This window comes from Silurus aristotelis, assembly GCF_946808225.1.
Source record: "Silurus aristotelis genome assembly, chromosome: 9".
Lineage (NCBI taxonomy): Eukaryota > Metazoa > Chordata > Actinopteri > Siluriformes > Siluridae > Silurus > Silurus aristotelis.
In genome coordinates, this window is record NC_139582.1 from 6,364,820 (window position 1) to 6,386,166 (window position 21,347).

Below are 21,347 nucleotides of genomic sequence, written 5' to 3' on the forward strand. Positions count from 1 at the left end.
AACACTTTTAAAATCACCTAAACCTATCGAGCACAGGGATTAGATTCATAATAGAATGAACGATTAGATAATAATATAATTGACCATTTTTAAGCTTTTTTAAAAAAGAATATTTTTTTCATCAGAACACATCACATTTTCTGCGGCGCTACACCCCTATCCTTAGACTCAGTTTGTACCTATTAGCATGGGCAACTCAAATGCACTACCTCGTGCTTGGACCCGGACCGAGACTACCTCGCTCAGACATACTTTTTTGTTGCAGACCTGAATATAATTGCTCCGTCATCAACCACTTGCCCGAAACAACTGTAAGACAAAGGGAAGCGCACCAGGTTCCCAATTGAACAGACTGTATTTGTAAAAGCACCACACGAGTTTGAGGCGTGTCATTGACGATTCTGAAAGCCCCCTGTTTCTGCTGTACAGATTAAATCTGCCTGCCAGCTTTAGATCTTGTCAGGTCATTACTGTGATTTCTTTACCATTCATTTTACTTCTGCATTCCACTCCTCCATTTTTTTTTCCCATCCCACACTGTTCTTCCTAAACTTCATCCCCTCTTTGTACTAAAGTGACAGCCACTGTTCTGAATTGGGGCAGCGGGGCAGGCCGACCCTCTGGGTGTGTTTGTGTCCGTGTCCATTTATGGCACAAGACTGTTAATCAACTTTCCTCTCTACAGTCAGCCAGCAGTCATTTTCCAAGTCAGTTTCGCCCACATTATCTGTACTGACAATAAAGTCTGAGTGCTGTGACTCCAAGGTAAATGAACTGAAAAGTGATGCAAGGCATTGCGGAGCGTTTATACAAGGGAGCTTTTCACCATTATGCTGCTATTATTATCAAAGTTTAGCATATTTAGATTTAATGCTTCTTGTACCAGGGTTTCAAAGCATTGAGCCATTTTACCATTGTAATAAACATCATTCATCTACAAAGTTGTTGAAAATATGAAAAGGGTGCTGCGTTTAATTTTCTTTTTCCCCTCTCTCTCTTTCTCAATCTCTCTCTCTTTCTCAATCTCTCTCTTTCTCAATCTCTCTCTCTCTCTCTTTCTCTCTCTCTCTCTCTCTCTCTCTCTCTCTCTCTCTCTCTCTCTCTCTCGGACTCTCTTCTGATGATTAATTGTTTGTGACATGAATGGTGTCTGTGTCTTGGATTTGAAAAGGACTTGGAGAGATTTGCTAAACCAGGATAACCTTTTTTCATTAGTCTCTCTCTCTCTCTTTCTCTCTCTCTCTCTCTCTCTCTCTCTCTCTCTCTCTCTATCTCTCTCTCTCTCTCTCTCTCTCTCTCTCTCTCTCTCTCTCTCTCTCTCTCTATGTGTCTGTCTTGGTCTCTCTATAAGAGGGCTAAGAGCGTGCAAATGCATATTTAATGCATAGTGTCGTAGTCATGCATAATTTATGAGAAAAGCAGAGGGTCAGAACTTTGGGGCACTGCAATCCCATTGCCAACATGTGGATTTTGTGCATATTGTTTCACCATGCTGATACAAATCATTGTTTTTATCTTTGCTGTTCGATTAATCAGTATTGTTTTGGTTTTATTTTCTAAACCCTAATGGACTACACTTTTACATTGATATTAGTGTTAGTGTTAGATTTGGTGTGAGTGACCTACATAAGCTGGTGTAAAGAAATATTAGCATCCCTATATTAGTGGTTAGTCATATCATTAGCCATAAAGAGCTATGATTATGTCCACACCACTAACATTACCTTTCCTAATGAGCATACACCAAGTCAGTGACCAGGCATTCGTGAGCAAACTACAGGTTAATGTTGTAGTGTTAAATAAACTTTCTTTCGGCTTCTCCTGTTAGGGGTCGCCACAGCGGATCCTCTGCATGTTTGATTTGGCACATGTTTTTACGCTGGATGCCCTTCCTAACGCGACCCTCCCTATTTATCCGGGCTTGGGACCGGCACTGAGAGTGGCTGGGGTTGGTTCCCTAACTGGGGATCGAACTAGGGCCGCAGCGGTACTCATGTATTTCATTGTGTGTTTTAAATTTTAGTCAGAGATGAGCCTCTAAGTCACAGATTACTAGTCTATGTGCTAGCTTGCATTCAGTTTGTTTGTTTTTTTATTCATAGTTGCTTGGTGGACGTATAGATTCAACAAACAGAAGAAGACTACAAATACGAAGAGGTCAACCGATTTTTACCAATACCGATAGCTAGGTTGGAACGTGCTTGTCTTTAATTCTAATTTTTTAATTCTGTAAAGTTTTGAGACAATGTCCATTGTGAAAAGCGCTATCGAAATAAACTTGAACTTGAACTATAACCGATTAATCATCCGAAAAATATAAAAATTTATACTGGATAAAAAAACAAACAAACATAACATTTAATGTAAAATAGTACAAAAATGTATTATAAAAACAGGACAGAATCAGTAAAATGTGCTAAATTAAACAAAAATTACTATATTAATTATAATTGATAAATATAATTATATAAATAATCAAATACAAATATAATGGTATAAATTCTAAATTATAAAGAATAAATGTAATATAGCACTCTCAGTTTCACCGTGCTCTCTCCGTGCAGCGTGCAGTCACACGTGTAAAAACGAAAGCGCTGGCGTCAGTGATTCGCCTTTTGAAGGCGCTCTCGTAATGGCAGCGGCTCCGGCAAATCAGTATGAATTTTAGCTGATAGTCGATATTTCAGACGATTAATTGCCAAAACCAATTAATCGGTCGAAATTTTCCTTTAATTTGTTTCTATGTACAAACCCTTAATGCTGTGAACAGTTTTTCTTCCAAAATCGAGAATGGGTATAGTGGATAGTCAGTGGATACCTTTATGTGTAACATGTGGATGGAACATTATGTCATACATTATGGTTGAATTTTTGGCAAAGACACAAAACAATATCTAAGCAAGTAAAACTATTGTAAATATAGACTCATTCAACTAATAATTTCCCTAAACATGAATTAGTTTTCTTAGATTTTATTTATTTTGCATTTTTTTTTTTTTTTTTGCAAAAAAATGTGTTACTAAGGCAATTTTTAACAGCATTTTTTTAAAGTGACCATAACAGAGCAAAAAGGCAACATGAAGTAGAATGTTGTAGTTTATGCAGCAGCAGGCAGGAACAGTCAGCATCATGGAAAACATAGTAAATACAGAGACATGTTAATGTACAGTGCAGTTTTTATAAAAACAAGTCGATTGTTTGTCAATTTTAACCTCCAAATTCATTAGCCTGTCTAAATATAGGGTTAATGCTCTCATATTAGTAAGAATATCATCTCGTAATGAAACCTTTTTCTTGTCTTTTAGATGTCTGGTTTAGCGTTTCTCTCTTGTTTTCATGTTCTCTCTCTCTCTCTCTCTCTCTCTCTCTCTCTCTCTCTCTCTCTCTCTCTCTCTCTCTCTCTCTCTCTCTCTCTCTCTCTCTCTCTTTCTCTCTCTCTTTCTCGCTCGCTCGCTCGCTCGCTCTTGGCACTAAAGTGCAAACCAGAGGAAATGACAGCTTGTGTACATGTATAGACTAAAGCACAGCACAGCCGCTCTTCCTTGGGCCCAAACAATGACCCTGACACTACAGGGGTGTGTGTGTGTGTGTTTGTGTGTGTGTCTGTGTGTGTATATGAGGGACCTCGCTTTAGTTGTAACATAAAGTACGGGCTGTGGATTACTAAAAATTAGGACACGACTGAATAAACTAAAGACCTGCATCATGCAACTCATTTCTAGTTAAAATTTTTATTTATTATGCTCTTTTTTCCTATCTCTCTCTCTCTCTCTCTCTCTCTCTCTCTCTCTCTCTCTCTCTCTCTCTCTCTTTCTCTCTCTCTCTCTTTCTTGCTGGCTTGCTCTTTCTCTCTTAGGCTCATACTGTTGTCGTCTCTCAATAAGATGTCTGGCTTTCTGGTTTTTACATAAAAAAGTTTTTTCTTCCTAATTGGCAGCAAAATCAAGGCTTAAAAACTGAAAGCAGATTTGTTTTTTACAATCCAACAGACATCTTTTGAAAAGCTTTTGGGCTTCGCTGTTACGGTTGCCACAAAGCGGTTCGGTTTGCATGCACATGTCTGTCTGCGCATGTTACTTTAAACATGTGGTATGTATGAAAGAAAGTTGCCTTTGGGCATCTCATATGTCTCCTCACAATAGTCTTTCCAAGGCTGAGTGGATTCGAGTGATGGTAAAAATCTAATCTGGAAGGGATAAAAAGAAAGCTGACAATTGGAAGGAAAGCTAATTCAGCTTTACGAGGTGCAGTCTTCTATTCGAGACCTTGTGTCATTTACTAAAACATTATCTATCTGAAACGCACCATACGCCTTCCTGTCAAGTCTCTGGTGTATACACTTCCTGTTCCTTTTCAATTTTCTACCGAAAAGCACATGACTTTTTATCAGGAAACTGTGATCTCTTGGGGTTTTTTTTCTATCTTGCTGTTTTGCCCATGGTAAGTGATTTCCAAGCGAATGGTAAAAGCACTTTCTATCCATCAGCATTTGTCTGTCAGTATAGCATTTTTCGATTAGTGATTGTTTTACATGGGGAGCTGTGGGAATTCTGACCTTTTTTGTGTATCATCAGGGTTTTTATCCCTCCAAAATTCCATCCTTAAATATCTTAAATATCCAGTTCTGATCTTTTTATCCCTGTCAGGATAGACATTTTATAGGATGAAAACATGAAAATGAACTGTAGTTACATTTCAACACCACCTACAAACATTTTGACAAACACCAAATGAATGATGGAAATTGTCAAAAAAGAAAAAAAGTGAATGGTCTCAATAATGGCTATGTGACATAATATAATTAAATAAAGTCAATGTGATTCTTGTAATTTTGTAATTGTTTTTCACGGATCTGTAGTTTAATAAGTGTTTCAGTTTGGGCAAACTTTTACTTTAGCTTCACTACATTTCAGAGTCAAATATCTGACTTTTTACTCAACTACATTTTACGGAAACAGGCGTTCCATTGTGTTTATGAGTGGATAATATTTGTAAAATTTTTTAAAAGGATTGCCGTTTGGAACTTGGTGGTATCTACTTAGCAAGAACATACAGTCCAGCGTCAGTTCAACATAGATTTATATCAACGTTTTCCTAAATAATTTAATTTTTTCAAAAGGTTAGTGTGCTAAAAATACCGTAATTCTTTATGTTTTTGAGTTAATGAGTCTTTTCACATAAACTGAGTTGATTAATTAAAAAATCTTGTGACAAAAATGATAATAGAAACATTATAGCTATCATAAATCATAGTACTTTGGATACATAAGTACATTTGAAGGCAAAAACTTTTGAATGTTTACTCAAGTAAAACTTTAAAGCACTTTTACTTTTATTGGAGTCATTTTTTACCAAGTGTATTTCTACTTTAGCTCAAGAACATGGTGTGTGTTTTAGCAAACACTGGACTTCACTGTGGGGAAAAAGGTGTCAGTCAAAAGGAAAACTTGTTTCATAATATATTTATATCTTCTTATATCTACAGCATTGTGCTTGAAAATTAAGTAAATGAACTTCTTTTGCATCCCCTCAATAATCTTTCTAGACCTTTTTACGTGTGTGTGTTTCAGATCTCTGGATGGAAGGTTACAGGTGTCTCATAGAAAGGGTCTCCCTCATGTGATCTACTGCCGGCTGTGGCGCTGGCCCGACCTTCAGTCTCACCACGAGCTCAGAGCCATGGAGCTGTGCGAGTTTGCTTTCCATATGAAGAAGGATGAGGTGTGTGTGAACCCATACCATTATCAGCGTGTAGAAACGCCAGGTAAGAGACATGTCCTGCTGTGTTTATATAGACATCAAGCAACAGTAGTTTACTAGTAGCAGACAAAGGAAGAGGCAATAAAAAAAACACTGACAACAGCACTATGAGGTGAAAACATATTTAAGATATAAGGGTGAGATATTTAGTAGTATCTACAATATGGGTTCTCTGCACTGTATAACTGGGGGTCTTCATTTTTTATTTAGAACTTAAAACTAGGGGTGATCTCCGAGTAGACGAAAACTCGAGCCTGTTTCGACTACCGATCTCACAGTTGAATCTTTGATACGAGGATCATACCATTTTAGTTATATAGGGGTGCACAATGTCTGATTTCACATAGAACTACCGGTTTTCTCCCAATAGGTTAATATACAGCCTATTATGATAATGTTGTCAATAAAGATGTGAAAAGAAAGAAGCCTCTAATAAATATTTTTAACGTGTGAATAAATCCACCCCCACCCCCCAATTCTGTTCTAATTTAATTATGTACATTCATTTTTTTGTTTGTTTTTCATTGCTTTGATATTGTGCACACACACTATTCCACTATTAGTTAAGCAAGACTTGTCCAATCTGATTCAACTTTGCAAATCCTTAGTCGAGGACACCTCTACATATAACCAAGCCCCCCAGTCACGCACAGTCACAACGTGTTTGGTAGTAGTTTCTAATGTCACAAAAGCAAAGTTTTTTTGCTGCCTTTTTATATAAGATTTTTTGGTCGATGAAAAAAAAATCCCTGTTCTGCAGTTCTTCCACCAGTTCTGGTCCCTCGGCACACTGAGATTCCCAGTGAGTTTCCTCCTCTGGATGATTACAGTCACTCCATACCTGAAAACACCAACTTCCCCGCTGGCATTGAACCACCAAGCAACTACATTGCAGGTAAGAGTATGAGAAAGCATGTATCCCATTAATTATAGAAGCTCTGCTGCCTTTAGACTAAGACCAAGATTCTGGTTCTCAGCACCTGTGAGGGATGAACTACAAAAACTTCTAGCAAGTGAAAAAGTTAAAGTTATAACCACAAAATGCTCTGAGCACATGAACTGATTTCATTACATGAGGCTGAATGAGGCTGAATGAGGCTGTGCACAGGACAGGAGCTGGCAGAGACAGACAGAGACAGAAAACGCAGACAAAGAAAGAGTTTAGCAGAGTCCATTTAAAAGATGCCAGCAAGGACGAGCACCGTGAACACTGCTGCAGACACACACACACACACACACACACACACACACACACACACACACACACACACACACACACACACACACACACACAGAGTGAAGCCACAGGGAATAGTCTGAGAAAGCACCAGATACTGTCTCCTTCTTTCTCTCTCTCTCTCTCTCTCTCTCTCTCTCTCTCTCTCTCTCTCTCTCTCTCTCTCTCTCTCTCTCTCTCACTCACTTACACTCACGCACACACACCTTACTGTAATCTTAATATCTAGTCATACACGATTTAATTGACCTATTGTAAAAGCACAAGTACATACACAGATACATGCATGCACTATTTATCAATTCATCAGTTAGCTATTACCTGCTAACGTGTTTCTTACAGGTAGGATTTCAGTATCTGAGCCTCTATTTGAAATGTATTTATTTTTTTATTATCCAACAGTAGGCAAAATTAACTGAATAAACTATAGCAAACAAATAGTATGTTTATCTGTGATAATTCTAAAAAAAAATTGCGAGCTAGATTAATAGAGAGGGTCTGTAATTAACTTTTACACTAATTAAAAAAAAACTTAATTTGTTAGAAAAAATTTAAATGCACGAGTATCAATTTACACCCATTTACTAAGTAAATTACTGGAGTAGGTGTGAGTGCTATAAGACATGGTTGGGCTGTAGTAAATAAAACCCTGACAATGAGCTCCTGGTTGAGTCCCAACTGTGTGAAATGGTACAGTGCTTGTGGGAAAGATCTAATCTGTGCTGCATTTCGCAGATTTCACTTGGGATGTGCTCTTCATTTGCGTCACCAGATCGGTATTTAATTCAGGTTTTGGAAAAGTGGTCAGTTACAGTAAGGTTGACTTTAATTTCCGAGACAGGGCAGAGCTGCACAGCTGCTATTGAAAATAAACGTATTCCAAACAGGAAGTTCGGTCTGAGGAAAGACAGAATGAGTCACATACATACTGAGTGCTACACCTGTTAGCAGGTCCTATGTGAGTGTGTGTGTGTGTGTGTGTGTGTGTGTGTGTGTGTGTGTGTGTGTGTGTGTGTGTGTGTGTGTGTGTGGTGGGTGTGTTGGTGGGGGGTCATTCAAGGTGCTGGATTTTATTTTAGTTAAAGTAATAAATATTTCTTATGATGAAACATACACTATATGGACAAAAGTTTGTGGACACCTGCCCATAAGATTGATATGTGCTTTTCTAACATTTACATTCCACATTAAATTCCAATTGGCTTTATAGCAGGCCACTCAAGATCTCTTACTCCAATTCATGTATACCAAATCTTCCTGGAGATGGCATTACATTTACATTTATAGCATTTAGCAGATGCATTTATCTACAATGACTTACATTTATCTGAATCATACAACTATGGGGTTAAGGGGCCTTGCTCAGGGGCCCAGGAGTGACCACTCGGTATGGCTGGAATTTGAACTCACAACATTTAAATTTTATTTTAATTTAAGACTTTTAGGCAGGAAGTGAGAATTGTCTCACCGCACCCACTGCCCTAGTTTGTGCTAAATGAATGTGTCCTAATATTGATTAATGTTACGTGGAAAATCTGTCTGCGAGAGAGGAATTATTCAGCAGATGGGTCTATAACACACAAAGAATGTGTCCATAGATGTACTGCAATAAATTTTTTTATGCACCTGCATGACCTAAAATTTTGTGTGTGTGTGTGTGTGTGTGTGTGTGTGTGTGTGTGTGTGTGTGTGTGTGTGTGTGTGTGTGTGTGTGTGTGTGTGTGTGTGAACTGTATATCTTATTGTGGAAACAATATCTATAATATAACAATAGTAATATAACAAGTCTGGTTACTCAGGTTAAGGTTCATATTCAGTATTCATTACTTGTAATGCACTATTACCTCACTAATATATTAATGAGTGTGTTTATTTTATTTATTTCTTTGTTTTTTTAGAAACACCTCCTCCAGGCTACCTCAGTGAGGATGGGGAGACGAGTGACTATTCCCTGAACCCTAGCATGGACACAGGTAAGTTGTCATCATCAACGTATAAAAACATCCCATGTAAAGCATTTAACACTGTCTCATGAAATGAGGTCATATTTTAGAGCTCAGCCTATGAGAATGATTGCGTTTGGACGTACTTGTCAGTGCAATCCATCATATTTAATCACTTTTATGAAGTGAAATCTCTTCATCTCTAACCATCTGCTTCATTTTTTTGTTTTGTAGGATCTCCAAGCCTTTCACCAAATTCTTTATCTCCACCCCCGAGCACCTTGGGTAGGATTTTTTATGAAATGTGTATATTTGTTTTTTATATGTTTGTGTGTTTGTACATTTGTGTTATGAATTCTTTCCTCCACCGATCCAGAGGAAGCCACAGCTGAATGCACCTTTTGTCTTCCGCTCGGTCTGATCTCTGTATGAGCACTCGGACAAACACGGCACACACTTTACATGCATGACAGTATTCTGTTGCGTATTATCTGAAGTGAAGATCCCAGGGCTTGTCTTCCTTCATGGTGCTGGAATAATAAACAGCATACTTCCATGCAGCCACACATAGGGGTTTTGTTTCTCCAGCCCATTTCCTGTAGCTCTTTCTTTCTTTTCTTTTTTCCCTTTCTGAAGCAGTTACAGGAATTGCAGTGTGTTTATGAAGCTGGCAGTGTAAGGCAATAATTTTCTTGCCCGAGTAATGCTGGTGTTTCCATTGCTCTTTTTCTGGGAATCTACACTTGCTATTAACATAACTGAGTCACAGAGCTCCACCCTTTTTGCTACAAACTATTCTAACATCTTGAATTGTTGGTTTTGATTTGTTTCATTCTATTGTTTTTTTTTTTTTCTTTTTCCTTTCTCTCTGTCAGACCTGCAGCCTGTGACGTACTGTGAGCCAGCGTTCTGGTGCTCCATATCCTACTATGAGCTGAACCAGCGAGTGGGGGAGATCTTCCATGCATCCCAGCCCTCTCTCACAGTAGATGGGTTTACCGATCCATCCAACTCAGAGCGTTTCTGCCTGGGCCTCCTGTCCAATATTAACCGCAACGCTGCTGTGGAGCTCACACGCAGACACATCGGTACACTCCGACTTCCAAACGTCATACACATAGAGAGCGTGAAAACCTGAAGACATAATCCTCGATTAGACATAGACAAGATAGACATCTCAAGCAATATTTCACCCATGATCATACTAGCCATTTTTTATAGGAAAGCCAGCACTTAGAGCACGTTTTATGGTTCAGATGATGAGCATGTTTTGAGCATAAAAGCACTGCTGCTACTGAGTAATTCCTGCTATCAGATTTAGCTGGAAAAGAGATTTTTTCCACCCTTACCCTACTAGTGATTTTCACTTTCCCACTGAGCCTTAGTTTGATTGTTCAAAGTGCTTCACGCACTAGTTTTCTAGAAAGATTTCCATCTTCCAAATAGAGTGGTGGGGCTTTTTTAACTGAAGTTCGTGGAAATTTGACCTGAATTGTTTTGCAGCTGACAAAATGCATGGTGAATTGGTGTTCACAGTGTTAAACAGAATCTGATTCGATATAAATAATAGTTAGTGTGAGGGGTGTGTTGTATAACCAAAATTCTATTTTACAGTATGAGTAATTTTATTGCATGGTAACCGTATATTATTTATATCATTGTACTTTGGATACTTTAAGTACATTTGAAGGCAAATACGTTCGTACTTTTACTCAAGTTAAAGTTTACTTTACTTTTACTTGAGTCATATATTACCTAATGTATATCTACTTTAACTCAAGTACATTGTTTGTGTACTTTGTCCACCACTGCTTATTATTGCTGTGTCTTTGATAAAAATGGAAAAGGACCAATGATTTTATTAATACACTGAGTTCATTCAAGGAAATGACCACCATTTGTGTTTCTGCCTTTAGCTCTGTCTATACCTAATGTTGTTTAAGGGTAATATGATACGATAATTGTGTTTGTGTGCGTGTGTGTGCGCGTACTTATTTAGGCCGAGGAGTGCGTTTATACTACATAGGAGGCGAGGTGTTTGCTGAGTGTCTCAGTGACAGCGCCATCTTTGTTCAGAGTCCCAACTGCAACCAGCGTTATGGCTGGCACCCTGCCACCGTCTGCAAGATCCCCCCAGGTCAGAGACAAGCTAAACCACTGACTCAAAATGTCGAATATGTTTTTAGATTATAAATCATCTTTTTTATTTTTTTACATCAAGTTTAGTTACTTCACCAAAGTGGGTTTGGAAAAAAACTAGTCTTTCTTTCTCTTGGGTTTCCGGCTGTGGATATTCTTGATTTCTTCCTTTTTAATATGTACTTAAATTGTATGCAAGATTATAGTCAATTATTATAACGATATAATGAGCAATTAATAAGCCAGCAATAACTCAGCAATATTAAATTTTTTTGGCCACAAATCCCAACTCTGTCTCGTATTTGTTTTCTTTTTTTTAAGGGTAAAGCAATTTAAAAAGTTTGAAGATACAATTTTAATAAACATACAGCATTTAATTTGGTATTTAACTTTGTTGAAGTAATAGCTTAGGGTGGATGTCCAAGGTTAAAACAATATTATTAAACACAAAAGGAAAAGATCTTGTCAGCTACAGCTGGTCAGTGTTACAGCTGCAGAATAATATCATTATCAGTTTAAGATCAGTATCGTGATAAATGACCTCATAATACCTTTTTTGTGACATCATAGATATTCAAATGTTTACAGATTTTATTTGTTACATTCACTTTTATGGATGTTATTTTATATAACTATAAAAATAAAGGCATTATAAATTAGCATATTGCAAAAGAAATTGATTTTCAGCAGACTTGTATTGTATAGTATTGTATTGTATTGTATAGATAAATATCATGTATCAAGTCTATACTCATGATTCATGCATCATAATATAATTAATATATATCAATATATAATATAATATTGATATACTAATATATATATTGTATTGATATGTCTGCCCTCTCTCAGGCAAACGTGTAATTGTAATATTTTATGTGTGCATTTTTTTCTTAGGCTGTAATCTTAAGATCTTCAATAATCAAGAGTTTGCAGCTCTTTTGGCCCAGTCGGTAAACCAAGGCTTTGAGGCAGTGTATCAGCTGACCCGCATGTGCACCATCCGCATGAGCTTTGTCAAGGGCTGGGGAGCCGAGTACAGGTGAGTCTAATCTGTCTCACCTGAGCCACCAATCAAATATAACGTGAGATTTTCTCATACGTAAAATCTGGTTAATGATCAGTCAGAAGTGTTTCTGAAATCCACCCAGTGAAACATTAGTAGGTATAAATATTAATGAAGTTTTAAATTGTTTCCACTGTCTGAATTTAGGATTTAGTGAATGAGCTGAATGTGTGTGTATTCAAATTAAAATTTTTATTTGCCACATACACATTAATACAGAGTGCGACATGTAGTGAAATGCTTATAATGACTGTCCTACATGTAAACATACATTTGTAAAGTAAAGTAAAATCTAAAAAGTATAAAAGTATATTAAAAGTATGAAGTGTACTAAAGTGTAAAAATAAGGTAAAAAATCTAATACTATATATATATATATATATAAAATAATTGTGCAAAAAGGTAAAAGTGAGAAAGAGAGAGAATTCTAGGTACTAGATGCTTGGTGTTTGCCTTCAAGAACGGAACCTCTTTCCACAGCAGAAAAAAGTTCTGCTTAATTTTGAAATCCACTATTAACTCCTTAGTCTTTCTGACGTTCAGAAGAAGATTCTTCTCTCGGCACCATCTCTCTAGGTTTTTAATCTCCTTTGGGTAGGACGTTTACTCGCCGGTAAAGATCAGGCCCACCACAACAGTGTCATCAGCAAACTTGATGGTGGTGGAGTTGGAAGTGGACACACAGTCATATGTGGGTGGAAATCTGTCTGTCCGATCTGTCTGGTTTCTTGGTGATGGTTTTAGTGTTACAACCAGAATCTCCACTCGATGAACACCTTAAGGCGCGTAGATAAGCATACCAGCCATGTAAACTGTTCGGTCTGTGCAAGTAACACAGCTCTGACAACACACTCCTCTGAGAAGTGTCAAGAGCTTTCTGGTCTCTCTCTCTCTCTCTCTCTCTCTCTTGCTCTCTCTTGCTCTCTCTCTCTCGCTCGCTCTCTCTCTCTCTCTCTCTCTCTCTCTCTCTCTCTCTCTCTCTCTCTCTCTCTCTCTCTCTCTCTCTCTCTTTCTTTCAATAATTTGCATTTGTGTTTTGCTGTCTCTCTCTCATCTATTGTTGGAACTAACCATAATTGAAACCAGTTGAGGATTTCCACTCGGAAATTCACCATAAAGATGTGAGACAAAAAAAAAAAGAGAAAGAAAGAAAGAAAGAAAGAATAAAAACAGAGAAAGTCTGTCCTTTGAACAGGCATTTCCCCTTACTCTCATTCTCCTTATTTCTCTCTCAGTGGCGCCTACATTTTTTCCCCCAAACATTTTTAAAATACACGCCTATGTTTTTTTGTTGTTTTTTTAATAAAAAATTATTGAGTCGGGAAAGAAAAATACGCTATAATATGATGTTCCTGATCTGCCATGTGTTGGAACGTCTGTAATAGTAGTTAAAGAAAAAACAGAAAATCTGCTTTTCTTTTTCATTCTCAGGCTAAGCTTCTGGTCTTGAACTGATGGAAGTTTCCATATGCACACCCAACTCAGATATGTCCTTGATCATTATGGCCGAGTGCATACCTAACCCCAGAGTTCTCTTACATTCTCACATGGGTCTGTAAACAGCTTTAGATAGAGAAGCCATTGGTGGTAGCAAAGTACCAAGACAAAGACAAGAACAGAGACAAGATCATAAGTGACAGAAATATTTAACAAATGAGATCTGAGTAATCTTAACATATTCCAGTGATGCTAGGAAGCTTGCATTAGAGTGCCGGGTCAGCCATGATACAGCGCTCTTGGAGCACAGAGGGTTAAGCCCAAGGGCCCCAGGAAAGGCAGCTTGGCGATACCGATGCGTGAACCCCCGACCTTCCGATCAGTAATCCAGAACCTTTACCATTGATCATTTAGATTAATAAATGAATAGGTACCTGTTACAGTCATATTGAAATAGTTTTTAATTCTCACAACATTATAATGTTATGCTGTAATGGCAGCAGATAATTAAACATGTCCGTTTGAGTCATGTGGCAGGATTAACACTTTATGAAACAGGTGTGGGACATCAAAAAACACTTTCAAGACTTTGAAAGCTCTCGTACACAAAAAGCAGTTAAAAGGCACTACTCATGATCTGATTCGATGAGATTTTTCATTGTTAATGAGATCATTTACCATGTGAAAAACAAACAAAAAAAAATGTTAACTTTAATATTTTATGTAGTACACTGCTAGCAGCTAATTGGAAAAATAACTGAATGAAAAGGTGTACATCGTGTTCCTAATAAAAAGCCCTCCTATAAATCTGCCATTTTTCTTATACATTGAGCAGGCTGCTGTCTTGGCATCTGTGAGCTCAAATATACGACTTTTAATTTCAAAGATTAAGTATGAGGAAGACGATTTATTACTTATTTTTGTTGGAATACTTAAAGAGTCCTTCACCTTTTTCTTCTTCTACTTCTTTCGAGTTCTACCATTAGGGGTCACTACAGTGGATCATCTTTCGTCATACTACTCTGTCCGCTACATCTGCCTCTTTCAAACCAACCAACTTCAGCTCTGCTACCTCCAGCTCCACCACCTGTCTTTTACTCAATGTTACTGTCTCTAAACCATACAACATCGCAGTCTCACCACAGTCCTATAAACTTTCCCTTATACTTATACCCCACTATCACAAATCACTCCTGCCACTCTTCTCCACCCTGCCTGCACTCTTTTCTTCAACTTCTCTAACACACTCTCAATTACTTTGCACTGTTGATCCCTGGTACTTAAACTCTTCTTCCTGCAACCGCACCACTCCACTGCCCTCCCGCTCATTCACACACATGTACTCACCACAAATCACAATATCAACCGCAAACATCATAGTCAACGGAGACTCCTGTCTGACCTCGTCCGTCAACCTGTCCATTGCCACTGCAAACAGGAAAGGGCTTAGAGTCGATCCTTGATGCAGTCCCACCTCCACCTTGAACCAGTCTGTCGTTCCTACTGCACACTTCACTGCTGTCACACTGTCCTCATACATGTCCTGCACCACCCTCACATACTTCTCTGACACACCAGACTTCCTCATACAATACCACAACTCCCACTTTCTCTAGATTCACAAACCCACAATGCAACACCTCCTTCTCTATACTTCTCGATCAACATCCTCGAAGCAAATATTGCGTCTGTAGTGCTCTTCCTCGGCTTGAAACGATACTGCTGCTCACAACTGGTCACCTCTTCTCTCAGCCTGGCTTTTACTATTCTTAACCATAACTTCATGGTGTGACTGATCAACTTTATTCCCCTGTAGCTACTGCAGGTTTGCACATCTCCCTTATTCTTAAAATCATTACCAACACTCCTTCTCCATTCCTCAGGCATCCTTTTACCAGAATCTTGTTTGACAATCTTGTTACAAACTCCACTGTCATCTCACCTAAACATCTCCATGCTTCTAACGGTATTTCATCATCCTCCTAATAGCTGCTCTCACTTCCCCTTACTAATCCTATCCACTTCCTGCTTCACCATCTCCACATCGTCCAACCTTCTCTCTCTCTCTAATTTTCCCTATTCTTCAGCTTCTCAAAATATTCCCTCCACCTTCTCAACATACTCTCCTCACTAGTCAGCAGTTTCATCTGCAATCTTTATTGCTGTAACTTGCAGCACATCCTTCCCAGCTCAGTCCCTCTGCCAGGCCAGTCGGTACAAATCCTTTTCTCCTTCCTTAGTGTCCAACTTCTCATACAACTCCTTATATGCCTTTTCCTTTGCTTTCACCACATCCCTCTTTAACTGCTGCCACAGCTGCTTGTACTCCTGCCTACTTTTCTAATTTCTTTGTCTTCCTTTCTCTTTTCAGATGTCACACCAAGTACCTTTCAAGCTGTCTCCCTTATCACTTCTGCAGTAGTTGGCCAATCATCCAGCACCTTTTCACCAGTTTCCACTTTTTTTTTTTTTAGTCTTTATTCTCCTCCTTTATTTCTTCTTCACCTCCAAAGCCATTTTACAGACCACCATCCGATGCAGTCCCCAAACTCCTTTAGGTTGAATCTTTTGCATAGAATGTAGTCCACCTGTGTGCACCTTCCTCCACTCTTATACCTCACCCTATGCTCCTCCTTCTTCTTAAAAGAAGTATTTACCACTGCCATTTCCATCCTTTTAGCAAATTCTACCACCATCTGCCCTTCCATGTTCCACTTCTTAAGACCATACCTACACATCCCCTCCTTATCACCTCTGTTCCCTTCACCTACATAGCAATTGAAATCTGCCCCAATTACCTCCACCACTTCATCTAACTCAATCCAGAATTTTTCCTTCTCCTCCATCTCACAACCCACTTGTGGAGCATAAGCACTGATGACATTTATTATCACTCCTACAACTTCCAGCTTCATGTTCATCACCCTATCAGAAACTCTCCACCTCCACTACACTCTTACTGTACTCTTCCTTCATCACCCCTTAACCATTTCTCTTTCCATCCACACCATGATAGAACAGTTTAAACACCTCTAATGTTCCTGGCCTTACTCCCTTTCCACTTGGTCTCCTGAACACACAACATGTCTACCTTTCTCCTCTTCATCATATCAGCTACCTCTCTCCCTTTACCAATCATAGTACCAACATTTAAAGTACCAACCAAAACCTTAAATCTCCTACACTTCTCCTTTCCCTACTGTCTTTGTAGACATCGTCCTCCTCTCCTTCTCCTCCTTCATCCAACAGTAGCCTAATTTCTACTGGTACTCTGTTGGCTAACAATACCTGTGGGGGTTGTTGGTAACCCAGGCCTCGACCGATCTGGTATGAAATTCTGGTTTGTGATCCGCATGTTTGATTTGGCACATGTTTTACACTGGATGCCCTTACTATTAATCCGGACTTGGAATCGGCACTAAGAGTGCACTGGCTTGTACAACCCTAATGGCTGGGTTTCTTAAAGAGTTCCTCACCCCGATCGCATATTAAACTAAATTCCCCACGAAGCACTACGCCTCGAGCAGTACTAGGCCTAGAATGTTCCTCTCCATTAGTGCAGCCAGTGAGTCATTTATTCTGCTCACAGTTTGAATAAGAATAATTTGAAGCAGTACAAAACCGTAAACCCGAAGTTCAGGCTATAAATCCCTTTAAATCAGGGCCTCATCTCGTCTGTCACTCTCACTCTCTAATCTTTCCTCATGTTTTCTTTCTTCGTTCTCAGGGTGTTCCTATGCCACCCTGCACATCTTCTTCCTCGCTTTGATCAACAGTGATTTTTGCGGCGGCGTTTGGATGAGTAGAGCTGACTAAAGTCTGAGAGTCATTTAGAGACATGAAGGAGTTAAAGTGTGCTAAAAGAAAATAGTCGGCTGCATCTGAGAGAGAGAGAGAGAGAGAGAGAGAGAGAGAGAGAGAGAGAGAGAGAGAGAGAGAGAGAGAGAGAGAGAGACTCAAGTTGGAAAAGAGCGAGAGAGCTGCCTTTGTTTCGACATTTCATCAAGTGACAAAGCAGCTATTAAAGCCAATTAGGAACACAGAGCGGAAACCGCAATTAGACGGATTTGGACTGTGTGTGTGTGTGTGTGTGTGTGTGTGTGTGTGTGTGTGTGTGTGTGTGTGTGTGTGTGTGTTGTGAGACATTGAGTAAATGATTATGAGAGAGATAAAAATCCAGACAGAGAGGAGAAGAGCAGAATAAGAAATAAATAAGGAGTAAGGTGAAGCAAAGATTCAAGGTCTCTGAGATCCAGAGACAAGGTGTTTATGTGAGTGTGTATGTGTGTGTGTATAATGGAGAGAAAGAGACTGGGCCATTGTGTAATCAGAGTGGAATGTAGGAGAGTGTGTTTGGCAGTGGTGGTGGTCCCTGTGAGAGCCTGGAGTCGTGTAGAGCAGAGTTTACACACAGACTGAGCTCAAATCCAGACACACTAAAGTCACTCAGCTGTGTGTCGTGACCTGCTGATTTATTACCTACAGAAAACCATTTGAGATTAGTAGCTGTAATTAGTACAGCATAAAACGTGACAGGATGATGTGAGACATTAGCTTTAGCACCCTTCTTTAGGCGGTTTAACAACTTATATATATTTTCTTTATTTAAAAAAAGCTGAATAGTATAGTAAATATATAGTTATGTTTAATGTTGTTGAATGTTGGAGAAATTTCCTGTTATCACTTACATTATAGCAGCTGTAAACAGCCGTTCTCTCACCAGCTTCTGTTTTTTCTTTTTTGAATTGAATTAGACCATTGATTCTCTAAGTGTGGGGCGCATCCCTCTAGTGGGCAATAAAGACATGACAGGTGGGGCGCAATGAAAGGCAGGATTTATTTACGATTTCCTCTATTAAAAATAAAGCTTATACACTTAAAGCAACCACAAACAACTAGGTAATTAATGCAAATATATTAAAACATCAGCTAGGGTGCCCAACATATAAACGTATAAACACTTTTATTTTCTTTATTTTGAATTTGATGCTATTTGGTGTTTTTGATTTAGAACTTGATATGTATCAATAAATTAGGCATTTTTAAACTTTAAGTATTTCTTCACTATTTTTTGGGGTGATGGAGGACAGGTGGGGCTTCAGAATGCACCTCCCTCTTAATTCAGTTGAAGAACAACTGAATTAAAACCAAAAAATGCATTTTATCGTTTTATTATAAAATAAACCATGGTGAAAAACGTTAAAGGAACAGCTCTGTCTCTAACCACTGACACTGGAGACTCCTTCCAAGTTATAGATTTTTAATTTTTTCACCTCAACCTTGATTACATGCATTAATTTGTTAAATAACAGCACTTTTGTTTTTATTGATGTGTTTATCTGCCTTCACTCTGCTCTGTAGGCGGCAGACGGTTACTAGCACCCCCTGCTGGATAGAGCTGCACCTAAACGGACCCCTGCAGTGGCTTGACAAAGTTCTTACCCAGATGGGCTCTCCCTCCATCCGCTGCTCCAGCGAGTCCTAGGAAGATCCTTCAAATAACACCACAGGAAGTAGCCAAAAAACCAAAAACCCACCAACATATACATATTCCTGTAGGAAACGAGATCCTAAAAGCCAAATCGGAAACTAGAGCCTTACCAACACTCACCACTTTCAGTAGCACTTTCGCACACGTTGATCTCAAAAAAAGGAAGCGTGTAATAAACAGTGCAATTTTTGCTCCTGCTTTGTCCATATCGTTTATCATCGATGTTCTGTTTAGCACCTTGGATTTCGGTGAACCAAATCCATTGGGTTGATCATGTGTACTGTAGATTTCCCCTATTTGTTGTCTTTTTGTGTACAGTAAAATGGATTTTTTTAAATACATACAAGTTGTCTATATTTCGGTTCATTTTCGTTTGAACAAAATAACAGAAGAAAGCTCAAAATGTAGTATTTTACAAATGTTGATGTGAGGTTATGACTCATCCTGGGTGTCTTTCTGTCACCTGCATGCTTGCCATTTTATTTAATCCTTACTGTTTTTTTTGGAGTCTCATGCCAGGAATGTGCACATTCAAACAAAAACCTCCAAATGAAAAAGTCAAATTATGATCATTAATTGTTAGGAATGCACTCACATTTTCCAACCTAATGTCTGTTCACCACATCTGAAGTGTAGGTGTGGTTACTACAGACATGAATTTTCAACACGTCTCCCTGTAGTGAAAAAAACACACACGCACACACAGAAAGCCTGTTTACTCAAAACTCACCTTTGAAGTAGGTGGCAGCTGTTGCGGTGTCAGAAAAACGGTTAATGCCACAGGTCATAGAACAGTTTCATAATTTCTTCAGTCAAAGGCTGTAATTTTCTAGTATTGTTTTAGTCTGTGCAGCGGTATTGTGTGTGTGTTTTCAAACGTGTGTATGGAACCCTGGGAAAACCCCGTTACGTTCAACAAAAACACAGAATGAAAATTATATTTACATATCACATCATTTGACACCTCTACTATAAGAAACTATGTATTTTACCAAAAATTATATGGAAATTATACTTTTTAATCAAATCTTTTTTCTTTTTTTTTTCCTCACACAGTAAAATTCACACTTTGAAGTTCAAATCATTAAAATAAATGCTGTAGCAAAAAAAAAAAAAAAAAAAAAGCACACGTTTAATTAATTTACTTTATTATTGAAATATCAGCTTTGAAAACGTGAAGCTCCATGAAGCAAACTTTACAAAATGTTTGAACGTGAATCATGACTGCTTTAGGAAGAAAAACAAATAGAACTGGTAGAAAATGCTAACGTTTTTTTTATGCTAACGAAGGGGTTTCCCAGGGTGGTACTCATGGAATTCCATAAATGTCATTAGACGTCCATTATAAGTGATTTTCTTTTTCTCGGCACAGAGGAATGTGTGGAAATTCTTTGTGGTAACAACAAGTAAAAAAAAAATACACCCCTCCAGCTGATAAAGATTAGGTTTAGAAAGTAAGTAGCACGACCCTCACCATAAGCAGTCACACCGGCACATATTTTGCGGCATTAAGAAAACACAGTGACGGTGGGCAGAGCGAGGGAAGGGTGTCGCTGTAGATTACTGATAGATGAAAGGTTGTTATTACTCCTGTGGTAGAGCTCCACATCAGTGTTTTTAATCTGTCTGCATGGAGCCATGCCAAGTCTTGCACCGTGTGCATGTGTGTGTTCTTGTAAGATGGTGCTTATGGTAGCTGTTTAATCTGCATGCCAGCTGTCTTTACTGTGTGTTTGAATGCGTCTCGCCCGGCTCGCACTGAGTTCAGATATCGGAGTTGACACTCAGCTTTCCTTCCTGTATGTGGTGGAAGGTGCGAGGAACTGATATCTGTGCTCCAGCTCTGCCTTTGTGTCAGTCTGGACTGTATTTGCAGCAGGAACTCAGCTTGTCATAGTGGCTCACATCGCTTCTTCTTCAGCATTGATGGAATTGGATTTCATTTTGTTTGTCGGTTGTAAAAAAAAAAAAAATAAATAAAAAAAAACGCCACATTGTTATCATTCAGAACTGAGCTATAGTTTCTTGTTGTTTTGTATATTCAGGTTAAATACGGTTGATTCATCTCAAACTCACCTCAGTGTATAAATAATGTACTTTTAATGACTTAATATACAATAAACGTTGCCTTTCAAGGTGCTGCATATTACAATAGAAATTATTATTATTATTATTATTATTATAAAAGGCTCATAAGCTTCATTCATTATAATATTATGTAATACCTATAACAATATAATGATTATTAATAATAATGGATAGTTAGTATTTAGA

General features: G+C 38.4%; 1 protein-coding gene across 1 annotated transcript in view; it reads left to right on the plus strand.

Annotated features, from left to right (window-relative positions):
- smad3a (SMAD family member 3a) overlaps positions 1–20,197 on the plus strand; it is a 34,684-nt gene extending 14,487 nt beyond the window's left edge. The window contains exons 2-9 of the mRNA XM_083550039.1: positions 5,571–5,764; positions 6,521–6,655; positions 8,896–8,970; positions 9,175–9,225; positions 9,816–10,028; positions 10,940–11,077; positions 11,977–12,121; positions 18,944–20,197. Coding sequence (XP_083406165.1) covers positions 5,571–5,764; positions 6,521–6,655; positions 8,896–8,970; positions 9,175–9,225; positions 9,816–10,028; positions 10,940–11,077; positions 11,977–12,121; positions 18,944–19,067 — 1,075 coding nt within the window. The 3' untranslated portion in view covers positions 19,068–20,197. The remainder of the gene's footprint in view (positions 1–5,570; positions 5,765–6,520; positions 6,656–8,895; positions 8,971–9,174; positions 9,226–9,815; positions 10,029–10,939; positions 11,078–11,976; positions 12,122–18,943) is intronic.
- Positions 20,198–21,347: the final 1,150 nt, after the last annotated feature.